The sequence below is a fragment of the Lacerta agilis genome, chromosome 3 (genome assembly GCF_009819535.1).
Source record: "Lacerta agilis isolate rLacAgi1 chromosome 3, rLacAgi1.pri, whole genome shotgun sequence".
NCBI lineage: Eukaryota > Metazoa > Chordata > Lepidosauria > Squamata > Lacertidae > Lacerta > Lacerta agilis.
The window spans coordinates 34,506,039-34,520,043 of record NC_046314.1 but is presented as its reverse complement, the minus strand read 5'-3'; the positions used below and the strand labels follow the sequence as shown (position 1 = coordinate 34,520,043).

Below are 14,005 nucleotides of genomic sequence, written 5' to 3'. Positions count from 1 at the left end.
CAACAATCTACTCAATAACTAAGTTAGCTTTCGATAATTCAGGGCTGTTTCACATATGAAGGCAGCAAGTACATTTGCCAGGAAGTAAGCTCCACTGAAACCAATGTGTGACTTCCAGGCTCTGTCTTGCATTAACTACACTCTCATCCCCTGTGTCACAATTAATGGGAGAAAGGCTCAAAAGCTCATTTTCTTTAAAAAAAGTTTCATATGTGAAAAGTGCCTCCAGAAATTTAATAAATTTCTTGCAAAATCTACAATACCGCACAAGGGCAGAAGGAGCATGATAAAATATCAGCTGATTTCTCAAAGAGTTGCTCAAGGATTCATGAAAGCTTCAACACTCTGGATGCAGTTTTGCAAGCAGAGCTTTTGATGTTATATATGAACTCCAAGCCATCAAGATACGGTGGCCAGCAAAAGCTAAATAAGATATATGACAGCACATTTTGTTTTGCAAGTAATAAGGTTAAAAACCATTAAGAGGTCAACAGGCCATCAGAATGCAAGAAAATTGCATTTTGCTATAGAAAACTAGCCTAAAATTATAAACACATGGAATGAACTCAAGAAAACAACATCTTGGCATTGGCTTAACTGGAAAATAAACATTGTTCCATTGAGATGCTCTGTAAAATGCCTACACACAATATCATGTATATAGACACAAAAAAAGGTACCAAGTATTTTAAAGCTTAAATTAGGAACGAGGGCAGGAGGGAAGAAAGGAAAGGGTAAACCAGGAATCAAAGTACTTCTGGAGAAGATTTTCATTTGCCAGTTGTTCGTGGTTGAGTTTGAGAGATGTGGTAATAGCAGTCTGCTGGGTTGCATCTTCCTGATGGCCCAGGTGGGCCATGTGGACCTGGTCCTCCTGGAGCTCCGGGCGGTCCCGGCATACCAATGACTAAGCAAATAACAACAGCAACAATATTGTAAAACCAGCTGCATTTACTGGGTCGAGACGCTTTAAAAAGTAAGATCAAAGGCATTTCTTTCATGCACCAAAAGGCAGCTTATATGCAACCAATCTTAGAAGTATCACCCCCTCTCACAGTTCTTTTACTAATCTGCTGTTCTGGTTATGATAAATATGAACTTATGTTTTTACCTGAAGGGCCAGGTGGACCAGGATCACCTGGCAGGCCAATTCCAGGCTCACCTCTTTCACCTTTCTGTCCTCTGTACCCTATAGGAGATAAACAAAAAAGGAATAAGAGTGCCCTGAAATCACAGAATATATACTTTTCCTAACCTCTTTCCCAATATTATAATGATAAAAATATAACTCCCTCCTACACTAATGATGACAATTTAGATAGTTCTTTTTAAAACATTCCTTCCACAAATTCCTAATGAAACGGAATGGATCATGAGATCCAATGGCTGCTTGCTAAGTCTCCCTTTCACAATCTTCTAGAATTACCACCCTGCCTTGATTTGCTCCTCCAAGAGTAGATTAGAAACCCTTCACTGAGGATGACAGCAGGCATCAAAATGACTTATTTTTCTCTCTTAACACTTTTAAACAAACCCGATAATAAGTTTTGACTGGGAGTTGACAGAGAATTACATACATCCATAGCAAGTGTGGCGCACAAGAAATATAATAGAAATTCACAAAGTATTACAATAGGAACCGTAAACCTGAAAATTAGGCACCATCAAACTTTTAACTTACTTTGAAATAAAAAGGGGAAAGAGGTTTAGGGGGAAAGGGAGCTACTGTAATAGGAATAGGAGGGATTCGTGCTTGCTTTGAACATAGGACTCCTATGTTCAAATCCCTGCTTTGCGTGCTGGGCCAGGCCATGCGTCACTAGAAACTGGTAATTATTATAGTTACAGCCATTCTGGGGAGGTTGCTGAAAAATTCATAGCTTTTTCACATGAAGATGTGCAACATGCAGCCTTGCTTACCAAGTGGATCTTCATTTTAAATGTTATGCTTGGAGCTAGCACAGAGACCTTCTATGTGATGTAGAGGACCCATGTGGAAAGTGGTACTACTAACAAAATGAAATGGCACCCCCCAAAACCTCAGCCTTTTAACAAGAAAGAGCTTGCCACTCTTGATGATCCGTTGCATGCATGTTTGGGCTGAAGTTGGGTCCTGGGTCTGAAAAGGCTGGTTGTTATTTAGACTTCTTTTGGCTTTTCCCCATGGAAGAAGCAGCCGAGCAAGCAAATGGCAGCCAGCAGACACAGTTGCAATGTTGTAGAATAAATAGGAGTAGCCAAATGTGGAACCCTCCAAATGTGGTTGGACTACATTATCCCTCAGGTGGGACCATCCCAGCTGGAGAACACTACATTATCTGGAGGGCACAACATTGGCTATTTCTGAATGTTATAGCTATCAGCAAGGAGGAAACCTATGTTCCTGACAAGAGAGAACATTTGAGGTGCATATCTACCAACCAGAGTTTCCAGTGCCAGGCAGGACATCTACTTTTTAGAGTTTCTGGATAGAGGTAATTAAAAGAACATGAGTGTGGATCAATATGAGCTTAACTAATGTTACCTCAACAGTAATGGGGCTTATAGACTAGCCTTGGAGTTGTTCTATATGCCACCTAAGGGGCAAAACTCAGGAAACAGAAGGATAAATTAGATCTACTTTAATTATCTCCGAGATCTAATGGTAGAAATGTATCACAAAACACATAAATACTTCTTGTTCAACAAGTTGATTATGATATAATTGCCGTAATCACCTTTGATTTTAAAGCACAAAAACATGGTATTTTTGTTCACAATGCTCCAATGTCCCTCAAAACAACTCAAGTGATGACTAAAGCTTGTATTGGGAGAACACGTAACATGCGAGGGTAGCATGCATGGCACCACAGAATTTAACAGACAAATAAGCAGGCACTGAAACTGAAAACAAAATTAAAATAAAAAATGCAATAAAAACAATGGGTGGAATTCCAGGTTAGGCCTACTCAGAGCAGACACATTTAAATCAAGGAACATGACTAAGTTAGGTCTACTAATTTTACTCCGAGGAAAAGTTAGTTGAATTCCACCCATTATCTTCATATGTTAGCTGTGAAATCTGTGTCCTTTGGGGTAGAGCTGTACAAAATACTGTTGACCTTCAGTTACCATGATTATCTTTTATATAAATATATTTATCTGTAGAATCTCTACATGCACCACCCATAAAGAAATAAAACAATATTATTAATAAATCGCCTTCAAAATTCCTACTTGGAATCGCATGTACAGAATGAAAATGCATCACAAGGAATCAGTACAGGCTGAGAAGTTCTGTGTACATTCAAGTAATTAAAGAAACCTAATAACACAACTATCTGTTCACATTTTAAGGTTATGAATGGTGTAAAACAAACCTCAGTTACATATAAACCAATGTTTTTGTACACTGCTGAGTAACAAAAATAACTGCACATTTAATAAAACATTTCATGAACAACTTTCTAAACTTCTTTATTTTACAGAATCAAAACAGTGAGAAAAAACATTTAGATATGTAATAACACCACCATTAAAAAACAATCCAAAAACAGGTCTCTAGCAGTACAGTAGATTTTACATGAGGTATATTTTACTAATGATTAAACTTCTGGAGTTTAACTTCACAGTCTACCTGAGTGAGATTTTAAGTTCGCTTTAGAGCAAAATGAGTTACAGCTATGAAACAAGGTTCTTAACAGGCTGCCCAGAAGACTGGGCTCCTGCACCTTCAATAGTTCTGCACAAGAGGGAATTTCAACAAGTTTAGCTTTTTATTAAAGACCCAGAGCCCTATCCCCCCCCCCCCAATGGCTATAAAACAAATATGTTGATTTAGCACCTATACCAACTAGTTATAATGCTGTAGTAAATATAATCAGAAATTTGCAATGTTTAATGTCAACATCTACAATAAAAATGTATTATTATTTTTTTAAACATATCACATTACTGTAATCTCTTAGCCCATGACAGCATACTGGAAGTTTAGAAGAGAATTAGGCTGTGATTTCATACAGCCTAATTTTACTTGGGGCATGTGCTTACATCTGTGTAAATGTGTACAGGATTGCACTGCAAAGGACTTGTTCAATTTCTATATTATGCCATTGAGAACATACACTTTCTCTACAAAGTTGTTAAAGAGAAAAATGTACAGTGGCACCTCAGAAGTCGAACGGAATCCGTTCCGGAAGTCCATCCGACTCCCAAAATGTTCAAAAAACAATGCATGGCTTCCGATTGGCTTCAGAAAGCTCCTGCAGCCAATCGGAAGCCGCGGAAGCCATGTTGGATGTTCGAGTTCCAAAGAATGTTCGCAAACCGGAACACTCACTTCTGGGTTTGCGGCATTCGGGAACCAAAATGTTTGACTCACAAGGCGTTTGTGAACCAAGGTACAACTGTATTGGATTGCGAAGATTTTTGAAAACAGAACCCTCTTTAGGTGCAGTTCAGTACATTGTTCACCTTTGGGTAGTTTAATAATACATTGTTCTCTTACGGATTTTTTTTTATAATTAGATTCAGAGGCTCAATTGACACAGGACCCTACTCTACCTCATACCTTCCCAAAATGTTAATCCAAACCACATAAAACTATATAATTGTAACTACAGCTATTTTTCTAGAAAAAGAGGTCCCAGAATGCATCATGAATGCTTCCCTCATTCTCTCAGAACGGCAATGGCCCTGACCCAAGAGGTGCCGGAACTGAGTTCTGGCAGTTTCTGGCTGACACCCCCCCCCCCCCCGATTATAACCTCCCATAGCGCAAGCTACAAGCTCAGGACTCTTTCATGCTCCAAGGCACCTTAACAACTCGGGGGGGGGGATAACCTATGAACGTGCACATCTTTTGAAATATATTTTTATATTTATGTTCTGTGTGAAGCTAGCTCAGAACCTTCTCATTAACCCAAAAGCCATATACAGTGGTACTTCAGGTTACATACTCTGCTAACACAGAAATAATGCTTCAGGTTAAGAACTTTGCTTCAGGATCAGAACAGAAATTGTGCTCTGGCGGCGCAGCAGCAGCGGGAGGTCCCATTAGCTAAAGTGGTGCTTCAGGTTAAGAACAGTTTCAGGTTAAGAACGGACCTCCAGAACGCATTAAGTTATTAACCCGAGGTACCACTGTACTGGGGGGGAAATTTTTTAGACAGTTTCCCTAATGATCCAGTGTTACCTGACATACATAGATATTTGCTCAATGAACAAAAGGAATTTCTTTATACTAACTTTTATCCCAGTAAATAGCAAATGAACATATAAAGTTTCCTGCTTTATCTCTGTATATGCAAAATAACTTCCCTCAAAGTAGTCATATAGTTTAGTAGTTGCTTGATGGCTGGTGTGTTTTGGCTTTGGGAAGAGTGAATGAGAAAGGATCCTGAATATTGCATCTGGTAGACAACAAACAGCTGGGAAGGGGGAGCTAAAGGCATATTTTTGTGGAACTAATGCTGCTTTAGAAGTTTTCCTTTAGAATTTTTTCTCTAGTTTTGACCCACTGACCCTTTGCAATCAGTACGACTTGAACTTTGCCAGAAGCAAATCCCGCAACCACCACAACTCTGTTCCTATGTTTATTGCTTTATTATAAAGGCAAAATAGTAACAGTGCATAGCACCATTTTAAACTGTTTTAATTTTGTCCATTGTCTAAATTGTTTCTCTATAACCAGGCCCGTGGCTGATTAAACATTCTACGGCCTTTTAAATGTGTTCACGGGAGCAGGGTTATTGGTTTGGTTTTTCTGCTTTTACTTTTGTTTTTATTACGCATTTTGCATTTTTATCTTGTGACCTTCGGATAAAGGGTGGCATGCAATTTAATAAATAATAATAATAATAAATTACAAGGATAGAGGCACCGAGGCAAATCTTCCACATATGGCAGATAATTCCTTTTGCCACAAAAGCCCTGTTCTCAGATCTATGGGAACTGATAGTGGTTATGAAATGATGGAATTCTGCACATGATCAAAGTTATTTTGTTACTGCTCCATATGAGTGTGTGGGGGGGGGTAAAACCCTAGTGAGCACAGGCTCAGATTAAGCCTGTTGATGTTGTTTTTAGGGTGTGTCCATGTACATAAAAAGAACAAGGAAATCTGCCTTATACTGAGTAGACTACACTAACTGGCAGACCCTCTCTAGGGTTTCGGACAGAGGAAATTCCCAGCCCTACTTGAAGATGCCAGGAATTGAAGGTTGGGGGCTAGCACTGTGCTGCCTGTACAATGAGCATGCCCCTGGTTCTGGGTGCAGGTGTTTCTCCCCACCCAGTGTAACCTGATGCATGTTCAAACAGTAGAAACCCAAGTCTTCATGTGAAGAATAACTACCATGAGATTTAAAGCAGCTCTCTTTTTTTAGATCTAGAATATTAAGCATGCACATGTAGTATTAGATATAAAAAATAAGGGGATAATTCAGACAAAGTTAAGCACATTTAAGACTCTTTGATTTCTGTGCAAAGTATGAATATATGCTGTATATGTTATCCTTTGAAGCCTAACCCTGCCTCTCTTAGGTTGGCAGGAAACAGAAATCTATAGAAGCATTTTGCCTGTTTAATACTTTATATGTCATGTTTTATTACTGGCTGTGGAAGGCTGGAGCAAACCAGGGCAGCAGGGGAGAAAATCACAGCAGCTCTTTCTATGCACATATATTTGCTGTTGTGCTTTTATTAATCTCTCTCTTTTCCCCCTCAGTGTAGGTCAGACATCCAGCTTATGTATTGCATTGATCTGATTCAAGGAATAGTGCAGGAAAACACAACACAACAGAGAGGCTTGTAGTACCTTAAATGCTATTTGTTTGCTGTGGTATACTTTTTTTTCAATGGGCCAGAGACCACACTGTCAGATACACAAAGCTTCTTCCACAATAAAATTGTTAATCTTTAAGGTGCCTTTATAGGAGATTTATTAAGAATGGACTAGCCTTGGGTGTTCAAGGGAAAGTTTTCTGAATGAATTATGAAATGGTAAAATGTTTATTACGTAGGTGCATCTTCTTCTAATTATATATAATGATTTGCGATTCAAAATGCATGGTTCCTTCTGATGTTTTAAAAGTCATAGTGCTCTTGGCGTGTCATATGTCATACAAGAGGGTATGTCATATACAAGCAGCAACCATATAATCTCCTTACAACTAAAGCAGTAAAAGCAGCTTTATCTCTCCTCCCCACCACCACCACCCTGCCCCACACATTTCCCCCATGAAGTGTAGTTCCCCAAGTCTTCACTTCGGCAAACACACAGTTTCACATTATAGCTTGGTTTGTTTCTCGGTTACATCTTAAAACGACCCACTGTGCACGACCCTCATGAAAACAATCTTAGCAGAGACATTCAAGTCGACCATTTACAACAATTTGCATATTTAGATGATGAGCAAACCACTTGTGGTTAAAAACAAAATCTATGTAAGTCCCCCTTTAAGGCTCTCCTCGATTCTTTCATCCTGCTTCTTCTCATTCTGAGCCCATCACACTTTTCAACCTTCAGTCAAGGATTTGCTCTTATCAGCCTCTATAGCCTTTATTCTTCTCACAGGGTTTGCGTTTCCACATTTCTTCAGCTTTGCTTTCATGTTCTTCACTCCAGTCTGACTTGCTCTGACTCCAGAGCAGACCAAACTAACAAAAGATAATAATTAAGAACTACCTATATTCATATATGGTTCATTATTTACTACCCCCGCCCCCGTTCCTGTTTTTATTTTTACAGCATGTGTTCTAATTATTCTCCCTGTAAATTTAAATTGGCAATATTGGGTGTGTGTCAAGGATACATACTGAGGAGGTCTGATTCACTGGCATCTGCATGAGTCTGAACAAATACAAATAAATCACAGATTTCCCCCACCCAGTTAATCAATGCAATCTGACAATGAATGTATGCTAGATATGTTGCAAATCTAATTATGAAAATGTGAATATAATTAGATTTGCAATAAGAATGATGCATTGTAACATTCAAGTTTTAGATTTCCCCCCTATACATTAATTTTTTTCAAATTTTACAGGACTACAGGCTCAAATAACTGATTTGTGAGATGATGCTCTCATTACTAGGTTTGGTCTGAGTACTGCAAGTTTAGGAAAGGTGTGTATCAGTATCCTAATGTTAAAAGTTATTATGATTATTATGCATTGATTAGAAGTTTTTAATATACAAAAACACACACCTACTACGTGTTAATATATTGGTCTAGTCTGGAAAACAGTAGTATGGATTTAAAAGTTAATCATTAGGAAGCTAAATGTATATAGTTCCACCCAACTCTGAAGATATATTTTTAAAATAAAATACATAGAAAGGCATTTGTTTTGGAAGCCCTACCTGGAGGTCCAGGTTCTCCGGGTGGCCCAGGCAACCCATCTTTTCCTGGAAGACCTGGTTTCCCATGAGTTTGGGAAGCAAGCATGGCAGCAGGCAATTTGAGCTGAGACACAAACTGAGCCATCCTCTCTTCAGTTATATATATAAAAAAACCAAACGAAAAGCATGAATTACATTAGATGACTGAGCACACTTAAAACAAGTGATCACTATTCCATTCAACCAAATATTTTAAAAGTAGCTGAGCTTCAAATTATTACTCATCCATCAACTTCAAAAGCAATACGGCATTCCAATTTCCTAAACAACCAAACACTTGGTGCTGTTCATACAGTTACATGCAATGGGGTAAACAGCAGCTTCAGGAGGTAATTTCAACCAGGAAAATGGTTAGGAAGTAGAGTTTAAGCTTCCTATTTTCCCCAAAACCAAAGGTTTGATCCAAGTTTGACACCTATGCAGATGTGTTTGTCATTTAAAAAAAAGGGGGGGGGGATCCCATCACAGAACTTCCACCATCTCCTGCCATTGTGTCCTGACGCTGATTGAACCCTCTCCTTCCCCAACCCTGACTCAGCATAGGCATACAGATAGGCGCATAGGTACGCACACCAGGCCATTTATGTCCCTTATCCATCTGATCCTAAAGAGGTGATGGAAACCATGAACTGATGCCTGAGGTCAGTAAAATGAACTCAATGTGAGTAAACAGACAGACAAGAGAAGTAGTCTTTTTTTGTACCACTTGTTTCAGGAATAAGTACACAACATATTCTCATTTCTGGATAGGACAGTGCTGCCCACAAAAGATCAGACTTGCAGTTTAGAATTGCTTCTAGATTCAGTCATTATTCCAGGGTGCTCAAGTGGCAGCACTTGGCCAAGGACATATTTTTCCAGTTTAGGGCTAAGGCTGCTGCTGCAGCGGTACCATTTCTTAGAGGAGGCAGCAGTCCTTCATAGCACAATGCTCATGGTAATAGCCAGTCTAGACTGCTAGAGCCATGTGTTTTCTATATTGGGATAACTTGGAAGGTGGTTCACAAAATTCAATTGATCCAAATGATGCAGCCAAATTCTTAATGGGGGATGATGACACAGAGAACAAGTTGCACTGGTTATTACACCGTTTCCGCCAGTGCTTTTCTTCTAGGGGGAAAAGGTACTGCATACCCCTGAGTACCGCCAGAAAAAGCACTGGTTTCTGCACTCTATTTAAGATGCTGGTGCTAACATTTAAAGTACTAGATTAGAATTGGCCCAACATAGAGGACACACCTGACCGCTGGCCTTGTTGGTTGAGTTTTGGAGGGCTGTGCTATCTGCCTTTGCAGGGACAAATTAGCCATGATGAAGAAGATCCATGATTAGGGTCATGTGAAGTTTAAAGACATTAACAACAGCCACAGAGTTGGGGTGGAGATTAAATTGGGGACAGTGGTGTTTGGGGAAGGGAGATTGTAATCTGCCCCTCTGTATTGTCTTCTTGACTGCTGCTATTTGCCCCCTGGAGGTAAAACACAATCATATGGGTCTGGTCTACTAAGTGCCTTATGATGCTCTTTCATGCCCTTTGTTGTCTGACATTCATAGGAAGCTGCCTTCTACAGAGTCAGGCCAATGATTCATCTAGCTCAGTTATGTCCACACTGACCGGCAGCAGCTCTCTGGTGTTCCATTCAGGCAGGGATTTTCCCGCAGCCCCACCTAGAGATGCCATGCATTGAACTAGAGAGTTTCTGCATGCAAAGCAGATGCAGCACCACCAAAGGCATGGCCTTTCCTCAAAGAACTGCTAATTGAAACATTTACTCATTTAGGTGGAAATAATAACAATTATTTTGTAGCAATCTAAAGGCCATTAGTGTACACAGTATGCGAATTAATCAGAATCTGCGCAGTTAAACTACTTGTGTAAGTGCAGCTGAATTCTCCCCCCGCCCCTCGAATGCTATGTACAATGGGTACATAAATCACAGATGAAAGCAAATATTACCACTGTAGTTATTTTCTTCACATCATGCTTTCTGATATGTCATTTCCTCACCTTCAAAAACTCTAAGGACCTCTTGTCTGATATATTTTTTCATTTCTTCAAACGAAACTGAGTCAGCCTGGCAAAGACATGAAAAGTAAGGATAGGTGTTGTCCACATCATAATAAGGCAAACAGAATTTCGAATTTTGTTTTTCAGTGTCCATTAAGAGTTTTGGAACAGTACAGGCAGCGGGAGGTTCTGTTCCCAGCCCCATTTTGCATGGAGGTCCCATCCCTGGCCCCTGTGCGCATCAGCGGAACATGCTCCCTTCCACCCCCATTCCGCCCTCTTCCGGGTTCAAAAGGACCTGCGCATCAGTGATTGTATGTCAATTGGATGTGCCTAAAAAGGTTGTCACCTGTACAAACTTTTGTAAAGATTATAGTTTAAGGAAGAAGATTGCAACAACTATAAAATTAGCTTAATTTACTTGTGCTTGGAAACATGTGTTTCTCTTCAAGAGCCAATTACCTTACCGGTAAGCCTGGGACACCTGGTGAACCTGGAGGGCCCTTATGCCCCGGAGATCCGGGATTCCCTTTGTTCCCTGAGGGGCCCATGGGTCCTACAGACCCTTTCTCTCCTGGAAGGCCTGGCTTTCCTCTTTCGCCCTGCAGGCCCCTGTCTCCTGGTATGCCTTGATCCCCCTGTGCAAAACAGAGACAACAATTTGTCACCTTTGTCTATGTGACCCTTGTCTTGTCTTGATGGCTGAGTTAAGTGCGCTGAAAACTATCGCGTTCAACTGCAACACAATATGCAAAGAAAACACTCAAAGATGCTTATAGCAGGCTGCGATGCTTTAGATGAAAAAGAAAATGCCAATGCTTCTATTTCCACTCTTGCTGTAACATCTGAGCTCCGCAAAAAGAAAAAACGAATGCATGTAGGAAGTTACAAGTACCGTATTTTTTGCTCCATAAGACGCACTTTTTTCCTCCTAAAAAGTAAGGGGAAATGCCTGTGCGTCTTATGGAGCGAATGGTGGTCCCTGGAGCTGAATTTCCCAGGGGCCAAAAGAGGATCATGCTTTTTATTTTACAAAGAGAAAAGGGAGTGTTGAAAGGACCCCGCTCAGCAGCTGATCAGCAGGAGATCGGGAGAGAGATAAGAGTCCCGGCTCCCTTTCAGCCCCGCCCTCCTTTGTTGAATGTGCTGCAGAGGGAGGTTGTTTGTTTCCCCAGGACATGTGACTGGCTGATTAGATTATCTGTCTGGAAACTGTAGAAATGGCTCCCTTTCCTTAAGATTTTTCAGAAATGTGAGTTAAACCTCATAAAAATGGGGCTTTTCCTCTTTGCTTTTCCCCCTTTGCAAAAGGAGCTTTGCTTTTCCCCCTTTGCAAAAAAAGCTGCAAAACCTAGCTGATCCTTGGGAAAAAACCCCAGGGCTTTTCCCTTTGCAAAAAAACCTGCAAAACTTTTAGCTGATCCTAAAAAAAGCCTTTTGCATTTGCAAAAACAGCTGCAAAACTTTTAGCTGATCCTCAAAAAAGCCAGGGCTTTTCCCTTTGCAAAAAAGCTGCAAAACTTTTAGCTGATCCTCAAAAAAAAAAAAAAAAAAAAAAAAAAAACAAGAAAGGGCTTTTAGAGGAGGAAAACCAGAAAAATATTTTTTTCCCTTGTTTCCTCCTCTAAAAATGAGGTGCGCCCTATGGTCCGGTGCGTTCTATGGAGCGAAAAATACGGTAGATAATTCAGAGATGATGACAGGCAAGTGTTGTTTTTCAATACCAGAACGGTCTTTTGAGGAAGACAGGAAAATAAGGAATGGCTTCCGCAGTGCCACGCCTAATCAAAAACCTCCCTGCAGTGATGCCCAAGAAGCTAATGGGAAATCTAATAGTGAGCAAAATATGATAATAGCATGAGAATGACTTGAAATGAGGTGCATGTAAGTATACACATGTTTCAAGAATCTTACTGTGGCATGTAGTACAGGAATATAAATCTCTAAATGTTAAAGAGAGTTACATACGGGTGGCCTTTTTCGTTCCGTAATTGTGTAGAACAGTAAAAACTGTCCAGGGAACAATGGGTTGCGGCCAATTGCTGTATGTGTGATCACCCACCCAAAATGAAAAAGGGAAAGAACAGTGAAAAGGAAACAGAAGAGCAAATGAACAGTTTTAATGATAAACTGGGATGAAGGGAGACCATGAACATACAGGGATGGGGAACCTGTGGCCACCAGATATTGATCTCATCCCTGACCACTGGCCATGCTCACTGGGGCTGATGGTTGGTAGTTGGAGCCCACACCATCTGGAGAGCTATAGGTCCCCCATCTCTGATGTAAATAATATACATGGAACAAACTAATAAGGAAACATGCGGTAGGTATGGACATTCCCATAATGTACAGGGGTTCAGGTTTGAAAAAATAACTATCTTAATCAGGGGTTATGTTATGTTCAGCCTTGGTGATAAAGGATTAAGTTATTTAGTTCTCATGGGGGTGAATGATTAACAAATATTTAATTCCTTGGGGAGCAAAAATAAATCAAATACTGGAAGTCTAATCAGTAATGGTTTTCATTATCTGTATCTGCTTGCTCATTTTCTTTGGTTTTAAGAACTGCATCCTAAAAATGAACTGCTGGTCTGAAGAAGTGTGTGCATGCACACGAAAGCTTATACCAAGAACAAACTTAGTTGGTCTCTAAGGTGCTACTGGATATCTATATATCTCGACTGTATCAGACCAACATGGCTACCTACCTGATGGTAGTCTGCTATTAGGATTAATCTAAAGCTTTGTGAATATACTTTTGGACATTTACTGTGCAATCATATGCATGCCTATTCTGAAGTATGTTCCACTGAGTGCAGAATTGCAGCCTTAATGGAAAAAAGAGGGATTTCCATGAAGGCCACAAATGTTTCTTCCCTCTCCATAGTCTTCAACTGTGCACTGAAAGGACAAATCGTACAGCAAATATACATTAAAAGAACAAAAGGGGGGGTGGGGAAAAGAAGCAAGACAACTTGCCCTCTGAAAACTGGTACTGAATTATGATTTCATAAAATGTTTGACTCATTTAAATTATGGTAAATATTTTGCAACTCTCTATGGATGTGGTGAGAAAAGGGCAGAGAGAAAATTAATTATCACAGGCAAAGGTTGAAAACCTTTATGCCAACCAATTTGACCTCTAAATCAGTTTGATTTCCACTGGCTTAATCTTTGCTACTAACTATAATTGAGACTTCAGTTCAAGGACTCCTATGACTTGTGATACAATTTTGGACTAATTGAATCTACAAGGTATTCATAATTAGAGTTCAAATAGTTATGATTAAATATTGAATGGGAGCAAAGCTAAAACCTTTGCAATCTAACCCTTCAAATCAAATGACAGTCCAAAATACTTACAAATTATTCGAAGAATCCACAGTATAATTCTAGATACTGATAACGATTTGAGAGTAGAGGCTGCTAATATTTGAAATGCTTCACCACCCTGTTCTTGACAAAATTGATGATAATCAAATAACCAAACCTCTATGTAAAAATATAACTTACTCGTTCTCCTTTGGGACCTCTGTCACCAGGCTTACCCAATAAACCCTGGAAAAGGGAAGACAGTCTTAATAATGCAAGCCTCTAGCAACGAGAGTTTA

The 14,005-nt window shown here is 39.8% G+C and overlaps 1 protein-coding gene across 1 annotated transcript in view; it reads right to left on the bottom strand.

Moving 5' to 3' along the window:
• Positions 1 to 500: 500 nt before the first annotated feature.
• Positions 501 to 14,005, bottom strand: part of COL19A1 (collagen type XIX alpha 1 chain) — a 177,188-nt gene continuing 163,683 nt past the window's right edge. Inside the window, exons 43-48 of the mRNA XM_033143221.1 lie at positions 13,908 to 13,952; positions 10,859 to 11,029; positions 10,392 to 10,458; positions 8,345 to 8,473; positions 1,112 to 1,189; positions 501 to 907 (exon numbers count right to left, since the gene is read on the bottom strand). Coding sequence (XP_032999112.1) covers positions 771 to 907; positions 1,112 to 1,189; positions 8,345 to 8,473; positions 10,392 to 10,458; positions 10,859 to 11,029; positions 13,908 to 13,952 — 627 coding nt within the window. The 3' untranslated portion in view covers positions 501 to 770. The remainder of the gene's footprint in view (positions 908 to 1,111; positions 1,190 to 8,344; positions 8,474 to 10,391; positions 10,459 to 10,858; positions 11,030 to 13,907; positions 13,953 to 14,005) is intronic.